At 44.0% G+C, this 17549-nt stretch overlaps 1 protein-coding gene across 1 annotated transcript in view; it reads right to left on the bottom strand.

Annotated features, from left to right (window-relative positions):
* The window catches only part of UNC5C (unc-5 netrin receptor C), a 392973-nt gene that overhangs the window by 29412 nt on the left and 346012 nt on the right, over positions 1-17549 (bottom strand). The window contains exons 11-12 of the mRNA XM_074991994.1: positions 7603-7771; positions 3787-4020 (exon numbers count right to left, since the gene is read on the bottom strand). Coding sequence (XP_074848095.1) covers positions 3787-4020; positions 7603-7771 — 403 coding nt within the window. The remainder of the gene's footprint in view (positions 1-3786; positions 4021-7602; positions 7772-17549) is intronic.

The following is a 17549-nucleotide window of genomic DNA, read 5'->3' as shown; positions in this document are numbered from 1 at the left end:
CATTCAAACAGCTTCATTGTTTGCTGGCAAGGCAACTTTGAATCACTTATTTTCGTCTCAGAACTTCATAAACCAATGGAAAATCCCGTCAAGGCCACGTGGACCAAAAGGAATAGCAGCATGAGGGCACCTTGGCTTCAAGAGAGCCTCATCCTGATTGGTACAGAAGTCTCTTTTCCCCACTTTTAAAGAAAAAGAAATGATACTCTGACAGAAGAATTATTGTTTCCAAAGCGGTTCAGCTCTGACAAAACCATAACTCTCTTGTTCAAGTTCCCAGCCACTTTATAAACAAACTCAGTGCTGAGCAACAGACCATGGTGGACTAGTCTTCTCTCAACTCTTCACTCCACTGCTTTGCTAAATTTCTCATAGCTGGAGAAAGTACTCCCACTGGCCCAGTGACAAACATAATCAACTCTCATATCCATGAAGACATGATACTAAACAGCATTTGAGATGAAAATGGAATTCTCCAGTCACAGTGAAAGTCCACACTCTAAGGCTACGTCTACACATGAAGCCTACATCGAAGTAGCTTATTTCGATGTAGCAACATCGAAATAGGCTATTTCGATGAATAACGTCTACACGTCCTCCAGGGCTGGCAACGTCGATATTCAACTTCGACGTTGCGCAGCACCACATCGAAATAGGCGCTGCGAGGGAACGTCTACACGCCAAAGTAGCACACATCGAAATAAGGGTGCCAGGCACAGCTGCAGACAGGGTCATAGGGCAGACTCAACAGCAAGCCGCTCCCTTAAAGGGCCCCTCCCAGACACACTTGCACTAAACAACACAAGAGCCACAGAGCCGACAACTGGTTGCAGACCTTGTGCATGCAGCATGGATCCCCCACTGCAGCAGCAGCAGCCAGAAGCCCTGGGCTAAGGGCTGCTGCCCACGGTGACCATAGACCCCCGCAGGGGCTGGAGAGAGAGCGTCTCTCAACCCCTCAGCTGATGGCCGCCATGGCGGACCCCGCTATTTCGAAGTTGCGGGACGCGCAATGACTACACGGTCCCTACTTCGACGTTGAACGTCGAAGTAGGGCGCTATCCCCATCTCCTGATGAGGATAGCGACTTCGACGTCTCGCCGCCTAACGTCGAAGTTAACTTCGAAATAGCGCCCGACGCGTGTAGCCGTGACGGGCGCTATTTCGAAGTTAGTGCCGCTACTTTGAAGTAGCGTGCACGTGTAGACACGGCTTAAGAAACACAAACATCTCCCATGTTAGGGCAGTGGTACACACAGGTAATGTGGCTTTCTTCTATTTTAAATAAAGCTGTTAACAGGTTGTTCCGCACACAATACACAATACCATGCTGCTTAGAAATCACCAACAGTGCAGCTAATCAGTTACCATCAGGCTTTCAACTCTTCTTCTACAAACATGGCGTCTGTAGAGCTCTTACAGAAAATCTTTCAATAGCCTACATTCATATACATATGTAACAGGCATCTGCCTTTATGTGGGGGACATGGCTGGTTTTAAGTCCTGTAAATGTCTGTTAGATTTGTAGCAGCAGCTTTGTTTTGAAGATGTAGCTTTGTTCCATACAGTAATATTTTGTTTCATGGGCTTTGTTTTGTAGCATCTGCTAGGTCTATATTAAGTATTATGTCAGGAAGACATTGTTTATGAATACCATAAGTCTTGTAAGAAATCCTGGCTGTTCCTTTTGTAAAAGAAATTTATTTCTCTCTAAAGTGAGCTTTTGTGTGAGTGAGGAAAGTGTGAATGTAGGCGTGTGTGGAATGGAATCAGTCTCTGAAGCCAGCCTGTCTGAATGACCAACTGGCATGCCAGCAGCACCTGGATGGCCAGAGAATAATAAAAGCTGAACCTGAAAAAGAATCCATTCAAGAAAGGGAAAGAGGCCCCATCAAGACAAGATCAAAGTCCCATCTACTGTTAGCTGATGACTCATGGTCATACAACATCCTGGGGCAGCGGGACTGGACAGAAGCTCATAAAAGATGGGTGCAAAACTATAGGAGTTGTGGGCCTGGGCCCCTTCCCCTCTCCTGGAATCGATGGTATTGACTGCCCCTGAGTGCTACTGCTGACAAATAGAGCAAGCTGACAAAGGGGGCATACAATCAGCTCACTGCCCTGGATTCATGATTGCAGCCAGACACACTGGACCTGCTATGCCTTGGCTTCCTGCATGGTTCCTGTGCAATTCTTCACTTTGTACATCCATGTAAGGGTATGAGTTCAGGAGGGTCTGAGTGTGCGTGAGTGTGTGCTTGGAAGTTAGTTCCCTCTTTTCCTTTAATCCAACAGTGGCATTTACTAGAATACATATGAATGTAGCTGTCTTTATCGTAAATTAAGGTAACAATGTTAACCACACAATGTACGTGTAGACTAATGTATTTGCTCCAGTTATATATGGAAGTGTATAGCTGTAGAAAAAAAGCAGCCTTGCTGTATTTCAGTTGCAAGTTCTCACCGCAAAAACCGTGCACACGGAGTTATATAACAAAGCAATATAAGAACAGGCAATGATCAACAACCAAGGAACTTCTTTCATCATTTATCTGCTATATACAATGAAGTATTTATACATTTCGTCATCTCGTGGGAGCTGGCACTTACCATTAAAAATATATGAATAGCGAATGAAACTCTTGTGTGCCTTATGGACCTTTAATAATGTAAAAATCTCAGAATTCAGATTATGATACAGAGGAATACAGCATGCTGGGGGGGAAAATGGTATGTCAGTTGAACGAAATCACTATGCAAAGACAACTTGTGATTTGGGGGCTCTGTTTATTTTTTTTCTTCAAAATAGTGTCCTGTTGTCGTGTTCTTCCTCCAAACAAAGTTGAATAACACTCAGGTGAAATTAATTAAAAATGACCTTAGGCAGGAGTTCGCAAACTTTTTTGCTGGGTCCCCATTTTAAAATATTTCAGGCTGTGAACCCTCAAAAATGTTAGGAAATCACTTATTTACTCATAACAGCACTAAATGAAGCATGTAATCGTTACCCTTGCCATCAAAGGCACTGAAACCTTTTAAGAAGTGTAACATAGTGTTACGTATTTTCCAAGCAGAGGACACTGCTGGGTGGAGGGACACTGCGCGGAGGGGTACAGCAATACCATATCGTGTCAGCCGTACTTCTGGGCTGTGGCTGGTAGCTGCACTGCTCTCACAACTGGATGCCTAGCCAGGAGCCATCACTCTGGCTGCCCACCTCTAAAGGCAACACCTCCACTAGCAGCAGCACAGAAGTAAGGGGGTGAGCTGCTCTATAATAGTCATGAGACACACAAGCTCTGATGTCCTGGTTTCCAGAGAAACGGGAGGGGTGGTTCTCAACTGCTCCATACCTGGCTCAGTTGCCACTCCACACCTTCCCCCATGTCCTCACACTCCACCCTGCCCATTTCCAACCTGCCCTCTCCCCCAACACCTCCTGCATGCCCTTGAACAGCTGATCATGGCAGGTGGGAGGGTCTGAGAGGGAGGGGGAGCTAATTAACATGGCTGCTGGTGGTTGGAATGTACAGAGGGAGGCACTGATCCATGGGACTGTCAGTGGGTGCTGAGCATCCATTATTTTTTTTTCCCATGGGTGCTCCAACCTTGGAGCACTCGTGGGTCGGTGCCCATGCTGAGGCACCCTTTTGGGTCAGCTCCCCCGTGTGAGAAAAGCTGATCAAGGAAACACAGATTGCAAACCTACACACACTCATGTAGGATCTATTCAGTGCACTTGCTGCAAGTCTGCTAGAGTCATATGGTAAAGTGCACAGCATTTACCTTCAGGGCATCTTGGGTATCATCCAAGCAGTAGACTCGGATGCTGTATTCCAGCGACGAGCAGGAGAGTGGCCCAAAGATGGCCAGCTTGAGACGTTTTGCGGCTGCTTTGGTGGTTGACTGTCCCACCAGTGCGTAGGTGCCGAGTGCTTCTGTCAGGATATGGCAGGATTCAGGGTCTAGCTGGATGTAGCAGGGGGTGGTGAAGTTCTCCTCTCCAACCATCACCACATCCTAAGGGATAAACAGGCAGAGTTAGAGAGCCCAAGCCTGACACCGAGAAGCTCATTTGCTTTGCATCCATAAGGATTGGGCTAGGGGCCAGACAAAGCCTATTCAGAGACAGGGCCTTTTCTGCTGAATGCCATTGACTTAAATGCTCATCCAAGTCCTGAATGTATCTTAAATTCTTCCTGCTTGAGCCATTTATTAATCAACACTTAACAGTCCTCTGCTTCCAGCTTTCCAGGGAGATGCTGTTGGGTACTGATGGTCTGTACCTACCTCTGGCTACAGAAAACTTATAATTGCTTTATATGCTGCATTCAGGTGCTTTGAGATTAATGAGCACAAAAGGGCAAATGATGGAAAATACCAGCAAAGCTTTGCAAGAAGAAGGCAATAAAATTTGTTGAATGAGCCATTTGATAAACATTATTTGACAGGCTCCAGACATGAACACTTAATATATTATCTAAATGAATATTAGTCTTCATTTCATAATTTTCATAATCTGTGGCTTTTAGGATTCAGACAGGACAGGTAGCGTCAGTGATGGCTGAGGACCACATGTACAAAGAATATCATCTGCTGCTTTATCAGACTAATTCCCCATGACCCAGCTTGCCCAATGGAGTGTGGGGAGAAAGGCAAAGGAGGTAACTGTCCCAGGGCCAGTGGCTCTGAGGGCTGGCTGGTGGGAGGGATTGTGGTGTGGCATGCTTTGGGCTGCACTGAGGACCAAGCTACCTCTTCCCCTTCTACCTGAGGCTCTGCCCCTCCTGGAAATGTGGATCAGCCTCCCACACCTAGCCAAGGAGCCCCACATGTCTGTCTGTCCCCTTGTCCATGACAAGACAACAGGGACCAGGCAAAACACACATAGACTGATTTTTCACCATTTTTCCCCCCTTGGGCTTAGAAGAAAGCAGCTTCTTTCCCTCCATTTTCCCCCATTCAACGCTGTACATTATAGTCTGCACATGGTACAATGTGCTTTAACTGGCTTTGGAAAAAAATAAACAAAAGGTGATCATAACAGATTGTGGTTCTGCCTGGCAAACGCAGCTCTGGGCTGCATGGGGCTTTGCAGAACTCATCCACTCTGTCTTTGCTGTCATGAGGCGAGGAGCGGGTATATGGCAGTGGAATGAGCAGCTGGCTCCAACCAGAATTTGGGAAAAGATTCAGGATCCCAGTTTGAGGAGAGGCATATCTGCAAAGGCAACATTAGGTTCTCAAGGACAGAAGAGATACTGCCATCTGCGATGAGGACTATACTCCCCTACTGGCCATGTCATGAAACATTTGTTCTGGCCATCACGGGAACTCCTTGTCTACCACAATCCAAACCTCCATTAGAGGATGGAGATGGAAGAGCTGTTTCAGAGAGGGAAGAAGATGAGACTCGCTGTGCTGGAGCCAGCTGGACCTTGTGGACTCTGCAGACAGCATGCAAGCACCAGTTTTGTCAGCAGGGGTATCTCCAGCAAGATAAAAGCCTTTTCAAGGACAAGAAAGGAGACTTGAGGGAAAAAGAAACCCTCAGAGGATGCCAGTAACGAACAGAAAACAAATGAGTAACATATGTACAGTGCTGAGAGCGGACTCCACTGAAGGATAGATCAGTCAGCTAGAGGTGCATGTATTCACTGGCCCAGAAAACTTCCCGGTGTCAAGAAAAGCTGGTGCCACAGGCAATATTCTTTCAAGGATAAACCTAGAAATGGGTCTTTGTGGCTGTCAGTCCAGGTGCTATGTCAGTCACACAGCTCTCATGAATACCTACTCAGAGAAGGAAGCCATAGGATGCTAAATTTAATGAGACACACAGAACTGAGGGTGGGAGCAAAACAGTCTTTTCACAAGCAAACAAGTCTGCCCTGAGGAGGGTATAGGGAGATGGCATCTGACAGAATGTACATACTATGTAGATACCCCTGCTATCTCCTCCTGGAAAAATAAAGAAAATCTCTTGCACTACTACCTTACCCTGGGACGGGGTTACTTCTGCATTGCCAGCACTGACTTCAGGCTTCCCGTCAAGCTCATTGAGGCGTGTTTTGCCCTAATACTCTAGGAGGCTGCAATGCTGCATTTTGGTTGCATGCCTCAGAAGAAGCAGCAATAATGCACCAACAGCCTGAGAAGTTTCCTGCACCTCCGAGAATAGCAAGGAAGAGTAATGGATTAAACTGGTATGAAATACACTCATGTTTCTGCAGCTGAAGATTGTTTGCAAGCACTGTTATTATCTGTTACCCCAGTGAAAACAGCATTACAAGTGAGGTAGAAAATGGTTTGAAAAAAATATTTTTCCTCCTCTAGATTTGATCTAGAACTCAACTTTACCCACTATTTTTCATTTGTCTCTTTCTTCTCCTTGCCTTCTTTCCCCACCACTTCACCACTGTGGTCAGCTAAGATTGAGACTTCATGGGTCAAAAATCCCACAAAGAAGGCCATAGCTAGTCCAAACAGCAATAGGAGGTATTAAAAATACCCTGAAATCATATGTCTTTATGAAACTACTTAGGAGGTGGAGTAAAGTAAGTTTACAGTGTTTTGAAGGAGACTTCTAAAGGAAAGTGAATCTCTAGTACAGAATTACTTGAATCCCTCCAATGAGCAACGAACAGTTTTCCTGTCATTTGAACGGTAATATGAACGTGGCACTTCATTATTTTTAGCTTTAGCACACTCCTCCGGTATTAGCAAAAGTCTATATTTATAGAAAACCAGTCCTTGAACATAACTGTAAAACGTATCTTCTTCTGTCTCAGAGCATTCAAATGTTGCAAGCTCCTTCTGCAGTGTAGGGCATGTTCAATGTCCTCCCTTGGTTGATAGCCATGGAAAAGGAAGATGAAATAAATCCAGAAAGACAACTATAATTCCATCCCTCCCGATTGTGTGTATTTGTTTGAAATAGCATGCATCGACCAGGAGTGCTCATCACTGCAGAGCGAACCACAGAGATAAGAGAAGAGAAGAGCTATAGAAAAATACAAGCAACCTTCCATGAGGACTTAAGATGAAACTCGCGGTCTTTAAGTGCTGTGGCAAGCAGGCAGCCCTAGGGTTACATATGTCTCCTGTGCATCAGACCAGCCTGGTGGAGTTCGATTCTTAAATGATAAATCCACAAGGTCATTTGCACAGCAGAACCAGGCAGAAAGCAATGTGCAAATTTCCCCCAAATAGCTCTGCTGAGGTACCTCCAGGCCTCTTCAGAGCATACCTTGCTAGTCATGCTGAACTGAGCCACTATGTATATGTTGTGTCATAAACAAAAGTGCAATAAAGACTAGGTCAGATCCTCACACACATTTCATTTATGACCTGAATTATATGTTAACTGTATTCTCCAGAGCTAAGAGAAGCCTGTGTTCTACAGTGCACCAGCAAGTCACTATTGCCAGTGCTTGTGTAACTACAGAGGTACCTGAGGGCACTGCTGAGTCTATTGCCAGCAAAGTGTTTCACCCACAAACATCCCAAACTTTAGGCATCAAATTTGTTTTGTTTTGTTGCTGTAAGACAAAGATGGTGAGTTCTGTGTTCTGCCAGGCACATGCCGGAAGTCTGTGAACTCACCTCCCACTGTCCCTGGGCTGCCTGGTTCTTCAGCTGAATCTTCCAGTCTTCTGTGTTTGGCTCTGCGCAGTGATGCATAGTTAGAATGACAGGACGTGTCAGCAATGCGCCTGGAGGCCCGCAGCTCACCACAGGGGTCAAAAGGGTTTGGCTATCTTCCACTGGTGGCCTGACAAGATTATGAAAAGACAGGTTTGTTAGCTGAATTTAAAAGGACCCAATGCAAAGTGAAAGAAAGAAAGAAAGAAAGGAAGGGTCCTTCTTGCAAAAGGAGTAGAAACACATACTGTTAGATTTCCATTGTCACAAAGATTTCTGTAAAAAGCACCTCTTTGTCGGGGAAGGGAGAATAAAGAGTAAATAACATCTCATGTTTATAGAGCTCTTTCATTCCTAAGGTTCTCAAAGATATGCTGAACACATATACAGGCATCACTTCACTCACTGCTGAAATGCTGCCTTAACACAGGAAAAAAGTGAATGTGGGCTCTTGAAAGCACAGGTGAGAACTTTCACTCCCTAGTCAAGAAGAATCATAGAACACAGAAAGAATATGAAGTAGTAACTACACTGGAAGCTTCATGAAAGGATTCTCATACCTGGAGAGTGCATATTCTATGGCAACAAGAAGTCCTGTGGCACCATATAAGTTAACCGACATTTTGGAGCATCTGACGAAGTGGGTCTTTGCCCACAAAAGTTTATGCTCCAAAATATATCTTAGTATATAAGGTGCCACAAGACTTTTTGTTGTTTTTGAAGATACAGATTAACTCAGCTACCGCTCTGATACGTATTCTACGGGCTCACTTAAAAATACATTTTGACCCCCTATGTTCTCATATGATTAGCAGAAGTAGTCATATTCTCTTAAATTAATACGGAGAATTCTGCTACAACCAGTAATGTGTCTACAACAGGAATTAACTTTTTAAATGTGTCCAGGAGGGATAGATGTAATACATATGAGAGAAGCAAAAAGGGGAAGAAAAAGTGAAGGGATGGTACAATATGTCACATTTAAGCTGCGTCTACACGTGCACGCTACTTCGAAGTAGCGGCACTAACTTCGAAATAGCGCCCGTCGCGGCTACACGCGTCGGGCGCTATTTCGAAGTTAACTTCGACGTTAGGCGGCGAGACGTCGAAGTCGCTAACCTCATGAGGGGATCGGAATAGCGCCCTACATCAACGTTCAATGTCGAAGTAGGGACCGTGTAGACGATCCGCGTCCCGCAACGTCGAAATTGCCGGGTCCTCCATGGCGGCCATCAGCTGGGGGGTTGAGAGATGCTCTCTCTCCAGCCCCTGCGGGGCTCTATGGTCACCGTGGGCAGCAGCCCTTAGCCCAGGGCTTCTGGCTGCTGCTGCGGCAGCTGGGGATCCATGCTGCAGGCACAGGGTCTGCATCCAGTTGTTGGCTCTGTGGATCTTGTGTTGTTTAGTGCAACTGTGTCTGGGAGGGGCCCTTTAAGGGAGCGGCTTGCTGTTGAGTCCGCCCTGTGACCCTGTCTGCAGCTGTGCCTGGCACCCTTATTTCGATGTGTGCTACTTTGGCGTGTAGACGTACCCTCGCAGCGCCTATTTTGATGTGGTGCTGAGCAACGTCGAAGTTGAACATCGACGTTGCCGGCCCTGGAGGACGTGTAGACGTTATTCATCGAAATAGACTATTTCGATGTTGGCTGCACGTGTAGACGTAGCCTTACTTACAAGACCAGCAATATACAATATGCTAACAAGAAGGCTGCTAGTGAAATATTTGCAATGAGGGTAGAATAAATTAAAACAAAAAAAAATTTGCAGAGGGCTTTAGCAATGAACCGTCAGGATTGAATTACATGGAAGTAAACTTAAAAAAAAATCCAGAATAACTATTGGGGATTTTAAACCCGTAAGAATGAATAACTTTAACTACCCAAGCATCTGGTGGGTGACAAAACTAATGAACCATGGATCATCAAAGACATCCCTCTGTTAAATGGAGGACAACCTCATGATCCAGAAACCACAATCTGAAGGAGAATGTGAGGCCAACAGGGCTCAGTGAAGGTAAGCTAACTGAATTTAACATAACATGGGTTCATGCGTTCACAGGATGTTGGGTGGCTGTTGAGTCCTCTGGGTCCAACTCTAGGATAGTTGAGTCCTCTAGGTCCAATTCTGCACTCACATAATAATATATGGACCCACAGTCATGTCAGCATTGCTTCTGATTTTTTTGAGATGACTCATGTTAGCAAAAGTATGTTAATCAGAGTATCAAGGCCTTTGTCTCAATAATAAAGCAAAAAAAGAAGAAAAAAAAAGAAAAGAAAAAAGAAGAAAGAAGCATCAGCAGCAGACCTTGGGTAAAATTTTCAGAAGAATCTATGTGATTAAGCAGTCCAAGTCCTCTTTTCAAAAGAGACACAGACACTTAAGTGCATGAGTCTCACTGGAAGCCAACTTTTGAAAGTCACTTTTTGAAAATGGGACTCAGGTTCCTTTTAAAATATTACCCTTTCTTAGTATAGTTCTTGATAATAAAACAGATAAGGGAGGGCTGATATGGATCTGAAATCCATATAAACCAGCAAATCCAGATTATATGTATCTATGGGCTCTACAGGAATTAGCTAATGAATTTACTAAACCAATTGTAATTCCACTTTTGTAAAGTCATGGACTTTATCCTTCAAAAAAGAATAAATGACAGCAATTTTGTCAACTACGATTTATTATCCTGTTTTTTTTGACATTGCAAAATAAGATAAACTTCTGAACAAACAATGAGAGATAAAAAAATACCCTTCTGCAGAATTTTGTAGGAGTCCCTTCATTAATTTCAGCAACAGCTGGATACGTCCCTTACAAAACACACATGCAAATTGTAAGTCACATTTGCAACAAAGTATTTCTTATTATTCAATAAAACTAATATTTAAATGATTTAACTAATACCTATAAACCATTCACAGACTTATGTTTCTCTCCTGTACTTCACTACAGTATGTTGGTAATTAGTGAATTCAGATTTTTTAAAATCTCTTGAAAGAGACTTTCTCAGTTGGTTAAAAAGACTATGAATTGTTATTAGAAAATCTTAAAAATCACAGGTCTTGTATTGAAAGTCACAGCTGTGGCAAACCCACATACAAACCCACATATTTACTCATCCAATTAACTTAACTCATATAAAAGACAACTGAGCCACGAGGGACAGGAAAAAAATATTGACTTATAATGACACTGACAATTTTTCATTACAATGTAAGAAATGTCAGGACATTTATTCACAGTACATCTACACTATAGGGAAGATTGACTGTCTTGCTCAATCTTCTGAAGTACAATTTCAATAGCTTAGTGGGGACAAGCTAAACTGAATTTACAGAGTGCCACCATTGACCATGGTACTCCTGCCCCCTCTTAGAAGTAAGGGAGGTTGATGGGAAGGCGGGTTTCTGTTGACTTTCCTTAGCGGACATGGTGCAAAAGCCCAAATTAAAATACATCACCTTTAGCTATGTAATTAATGTGGCTGAAATTGTGTACCTTAATTTGACCTTCCCCTGTAATGTTGACCTGTCCTCAGATAGCAAAAGGACCTGATTCTGTTTTGGTTTTCAACATACAGAACCATTTATGCTAGTGCGAAGTGAGTGCAAATTAAACATAAAATGCTATCAGATACTAACAGAACTGCTTTACAGCCATCTTACATAGGCAAAAATGACTACACAGGATGTAATGTGGTGGGATATGAGGCCCCAAATGGTTAAAAAGCCTTTGAGTAGGTTGGGAAGCAAATGTAACACTAGACAGAAAAGGTCCACCGAGCTAATATGGCAGTCATGGAGATGAACCTGGAGATACACAAACTAGCAATGACCTGATAACGATGACACAGCAGGGTCAGACATGGTATTCCCTGAGGTGTAAATCACAGCTGAAAAACCAGAAGACAAAACCAAACCTTTGGGATTTAGCTCCAATTTTAAGTATACACAGAACATTTCCTCAGTGCTTGTGCCCTTGTCCTAGGCATATACAACATAGAGATGTTCATGGTTAACTGGTAAACTGATTATCCAGTAAACCTCACCCTAAATGGATGAAGCTTACCAGTTATAGTTAATTGGTGGGGTCTGGAACAGCCTGCCCCCAACCCACCATGGGGCAGTGGGCACTCCAGCCTGGCCGGAGCAGTGCTGGTCCATGGCTTCCCTGGGAGCACTGTGGGTGGGGGTTGCTCCAGCCTCAGCAGAGCTCTTCCATCTACCCACCCCTGTTACTCAGTTAACTGGTTAAATTTAATTTAAACTAGTTAATTAAACAGGATTTTACATCCCTAATACAACACAGCACCATAATTACTAGCACCAGGCTCTGAAAAGAACAGAAAACATACAGCTGTGGAGACAACTGATGCTGCAATCTCCATTTGCTGAACAAATGGGCACTCAGACTCTACCTGTCAGGAGCAGGGCTCACAGTGTGTGTGTGGGGGGCCTGGCTGCACACCTTGGAAGGGGTGGAGCCTCAGGCAGAAGGGGTAGGGCCAAGGACAGTCAGCCCTTAGCACTACCTGGAGCATGGTGCTGGGCACTGCAGCCCTCAGAAGCTGCATGTAGTGGAGGAATGATGCTCCTGCAATGTTTCAAAAGGGAACGGAGCTCCCAGTTGCCATTGGTGCTGCTGCAGCAATGGTGACACCTGGGAGCTCTTGGTCCCTTTGAAATGCCCAGCCGCTATGCGGTTCCCCCCTTTGCCTGCCCTCCCCCTATTGGCAGTCCTGCCTGTTAGTGACCAGGATGTGGACAGTTACGTCCAGTGATTAGAGCAGGAGTCCTTAGTTAGGAATCAGAGTCCAAGGTCAAAGCCCAGATTACAGAGCCAAGGTTTGGAGCCGAAGCCAGGAATCTGGTCTGAGGTCCTGGTTCTCAGAATGAGACCAGGACCATGGCCAAGCTGGTACATGAGGCATTACATATCTAATCTTTGGGAGAATTTTGTGACTACCAGATAACCTAGCCTATGTTAAGCCTTTGAAAACAGTGATATAAGGTGGCATAAAGAAGCTGTCTACTGTATTGCAACAGATGTCAGTGTCATTTAAGCTACGTCTACACGTGAAGCCTACATCGAAGTAGCCTATTTCAATGTGGAGACATCAAAATAGGCTATTTCGATGAATAACGTCTACACGTCCTCCAGGGCTGGCAACGTCGACGTTCAACATCGACGTTGCGCAGCACCACATCAAAATAGACTCAGCGAGGGAACGTCTACACGCCAAAGTAGCACACATCGAAATAAGGGTGCCAGGCACAGCTGCTGACGGGGTCACAGGGCGGACTCAACAGCAAGCCGCTCCCTTAAAGGGCCCCTCCCAGACACACTTGCACTAAATAGTACAAGATCCACAGAGCCGACAACTGGGTGCAGACCCTGTGCATGCAGCATGGACCCCCAGCTGCAGCAGAAGCAGCCAGAAGCCCTGGGCTAAGGGCTGCTGCCCACGGTGACCATAGAGCCCCGCAGGGGCTGGAGAGAGAGCGTCTCTCAACCCCTCAGCTGATGGCAGACATGGAGGACCCCGCAATTTCGATGCTGCGGGACGCGCAACAACTACACGTTCCCCACTTCGACGTTGAACGTCGAAGTAGGGCGCTATTCCCATCCCCTCATGGGGTTAGCGACTTCGACGTCTCGCCGCCTAACGTTGATGTTAACATTGAAATAGTGCCCAACACGTGTAGCCATGACGGGCACTATTTCGAAGTTAGTGCCGCTACTTCGAAGTAGCGTGCACGTGTAGACACGGCTTTAGTGAGAGAAATCCTGTTTCCAGACGTTAATGACAAAATTCTCATGGGCTTCAGTGAAGTAAGGATTTTTCATCCACTATTTTACTCATGATTTAGAAGAAGGTATAAATAACAGCACATTCATTAAATTTGTAGATACAACTAATAAAAAGGGCAGATTTTTGTGAGCACTAATGAAAACAGGGAAATAATACAAATGGACTTTGAGAAGTTAAAAATACAGGCATGATACAGAAAAAGCTAATGCTAGAGAAATGCAAGTTAATAGTTTAGGGTGTGGGAGGAGAGACAATCCAAAACACAGTTATATAAAAAGTAAGGCAAGCAGTAAAAGTGAAGATGTATGATGATAGCATGTGTTGAACTAGATGTCAGTTTGCAATGTATTAAGGTGGCAAAAAAACCACAAGTATGAATTTGAGCTGCATAGGAAGACACATGTAACAGTTCAAGAAAGTGAGAAAGCCTTCCATACATAGCTCCAGTGAGACTGCAGACAGATTACTGAATACAGGAGGCTGTAAAAGAGTTTCCCAACATAAGATGAAACTTTGAAAAGTGAATCATTTAAAATTAATTTGGACAACTCAAAGGAGTACACAACATAGACTAAATATCCTCCAGTTGCCTTGAAGATGAAAAGTGGCCCAACAGATTTTATTCATCTCTAATTTCTCACTGTCTTCAACTTCCATCTAAACAAAGGAATAGCCACTAGTATGGTTAATAAGACCAAACTCAGCTGCCTTAGACAGGATAAAAATAATAGTGATGGAAACCCTCCTGTTTAGGTCTATTAACCACTAATTGCTGGGTATTAGGAACAAAATCACTACAAGCAGGTTATTCTATAATTGTCCATTTTAGGTATTGTTCATTATTCCTGTGAAGCAACTGGTACTTGACAATGTTAGAAACAAGACCCTGGACTAGATGGACCTTGGCTCAGACCCAGAATGGCAATTTCTATATTCCTGGGGTCACAGAAGACCCATTTCAAGTGTTGGATTTAGGTTTGATGGAGGAAAGGGGAATTATTTTCTTGAAAGGAAAAAAGTGCCAACATCTTTATAAACAGTGAGGCCAAATCATTCTTGCAGGCCTTGATTTAACAAAGCCCACACTTCACATTAGTCATGAGAGCAGGCCTACTGAAATCAATAGAATTAAGTCAACTACTTATGGGTTTGGTAGGACTGGGCCCTTAGCTATGTCAATGTAATCTGAAGTGACTCCACTGAAATCAGGGGAGCCACTCCTGGTATACATTAGCATGAGTGAAAGCAAAATTCAGCTCTTTGTTTACAGCAGCCAGTGAAAAGTACCCAACAACTGAAAAGACATTTCCAGGCACTTTTCCCTCCTACGTTTGCTCCTTGAGAACAATCTGCTATTAAAAACCCCATTTAGTCACAATATACAGACTTTTCACAACCAGTTTCTGCTTTTAATGGAGTTACTTATTCAAGTAGGTCCTGCTGTAATAAAACATATCACTGCCATTAAGGCAGTTATGACTTTCTGGCCACTGCTGTCTCCATTTAGGCTGCAGATGGGACATTGTTAGAGAAATGTCCCCTTTCCAACAGGTGCACACTGCTCTTGGCAGTGCTAACAGTGGATTTTACAGACAACCATAGCTGTTCTCAAAAAATAAAAGCAAACAAACCAAACCAAAAACCAAACTCACAATGAAATGGAAAGCAGTGTGGGAAGAGAGGAATAAATAACTCATACCAGCAGATGGGCAGCCTTTTAGATAGGTTAACAGGAAATTTGGGGAGAAGAACATTTTGTTTTCTCCTTACTTCTGATCTGCATTCTTGCTGTCTCTCCCCCTTTTACATTAAAACCTAGTGTCCTGGATTGAACCAGGGTAATTCTGTCCAGTTCCTATGGAGGAAGGAAGAAATTAAGAGTTTCTCTCCCCTTTGCTGGCTGTTGGAACACTTTGGTTCTCATTTTGAATTTTTCACTGGAATAAATGGGCAAGCTGTGAAATCTAGGAAATTAATTTCGCCTTGGATAATTGGGGAGAATGGGATGGAGGGGGTGAAGTGAAATGGGGCAGAGGGTTTTAGCAGGTTTTTTTTATTTTGTCACAAAACAAAGAGTTTACTAGTGAAAATGACAAACACACTGTGGAACAAATTAATCTGCAATTACACAGCTATCTGTTTCTTGAAGATGGCTGAACTGTCTCAATATAAGCTTTGAAATGCTTTTGCTGTCTCAAATCATAAGTTCAAATCCTGCTAGAGCTGACTCAGCCTCTCTTTGTCCTTTTGAAGCAGATAAATCGAAATCCCTACAATTTTCAATTTAAGTGGGTCTCTTGGGGATGACCTTCAAAAATGATGTCCAGTCTGCTTTTTATGGTTGTGCGATTTCCAGTGGTACTTTTCATACAGGTCTTCCCTGCAGAATCAATCGATAATATTTCCACTCCACAGCAACTGCATTTTATTGGTGTAGACTGCACACAGCTATGAAGTGTTTTGCAGTGAAAGGTGCTGCACAAGTGCTTTATTACTTCAGGGGAGGGACAGCTCAGTGCTTTGAGCATTGGCCTATTAAACACTGGGTTGTGAGTCTAATCCTTGATGGGGCTATTTAGGGAGCTGGGGCAACTAAATTAAAAAAAAAATCTGCCAGGAGTGGTGCTTAGTCATGCCCTGAGTACAGGGGAGAGGACTGAATGATCTGTCAAGGTGCCTTCCAGTTCTATGAGATAGGTATATCTCCATACCACTAAGGTGGAATAACTTTTAGTGGGGTAAGACAGCTTAGTGGCTTGAGAATTAGCCTGCTAAACCCAGGGTTATGAGCACAAACCTTGAGGGGGCCATTTAGGGCAAATAAGGTTTAAAAAAATCTGCCAGGATGGTAATAGGCCCTACTGTGATAGTGGGGGACTAGACTCAATGACCCCTGAAGGTCCTTTCCAGTTTGAGATATATAGGTATCTCTCCATATATTTACTCAGACAGCATACAAGGACTTTTAAGCAGATGGACTGAAGAGCATAAGGTACTTCCCCTGGCTTTGCAAAATGCACTTATTTATATCTCCACAGTGTCTCCTGATGTACATATTACATTGTAGTGCATGGTACCGGAACAAAATCCTGATGGCCTTTGCTGTGCCATGTTTAATAAAATTTGGGCATCTGACTAGATTACATAAAAGTAGACGCTGCCTAAAACTGTGCAGTGCCTACAGGGACTGGTTTACATAAGAACACAGGAACTGCCATAGATGATCAAACCAATGGCCCATCAAGACCACAACCCTGTTCCTTGAAACAACTGGTTCCAGATGTTTCAGAAGATAACATGAAGCTCCCATAAAGGCTAATTATACAATAATACGCTCAACAAAAGCCTGCAGTTTGGTGAATGAGGGACTGGTGGTGAACCCTAATTAGGAATATTTGTGGGATTTCTTGCAACACATAAAAAGTGAATCAGGGATCACCTTGAGCTGCTTGTGACCGTAAGTAATTGCTTAATCTGCTCTATCCTGGTGCTAGCTCTACCCACAAAGGAATGTCTGCCCCCAACTTTCCATTATACACATACAGCCAAGAAACTCCTTATCTACTTTTGCCTCGAAGAAGAGGAAGGAACAAGATTGTCTCTTCCTTCTCTTCCTGCCGCCCATGCCCAGTGAAACCTTCTGGAAACATTGACATGGAATCATGCTTCCCCATGGCACTGCCATTTCACTTCATCTGAAGGGTCCCCAGGAGGTGGGACCAGACAGAAAGTTATCTGAATTATCCCTTTCCATGCTCAGGAGACCAGGATAGAAAATCCCTCCACCTCTCATTTCAGTAACCCTGCACTAGGCTGCCAGAGTAGACAGTTCCCTGTAAGCCCCAACACAACAGCAATAGAACCCTCATGGATTCCCTAGAACCCTACCAGGTGACTGGTCTTTATTCTTTAGCATGTAATTGCTAGGGAAGACTTGAGAGCTAACTAGCAATCTTGCTAGAAGAAAGTACAAACTCCTGTCTCTTAGTGAACAGCCACCACAGTACACAAGTATTTACCTCTCTTCCTGTTCCATGGAGTTGGATTTGGATATTTCCTAACCCTCCCTGTTAAATAAGACACATGATATTGGAAG

This window comes from Carettochelys insculpta, chromosome 4 (assembly GCF_033958435.1).
Source record: "Carettochelys insculpta isolate YL-2023 chromosome 4, ASM3395843v1, whole genome shotgun sequence".
NCBI classification, from domain to species: domain Eukaryota; kingdom Metazoa; phylum Chordata; order Testudines; family Carettochelyidae; genus Carettochelys; species Carettochelys insculpta.
This window is presented reverse-complemented; position numbering and strand designations above follow the sequence as displayed.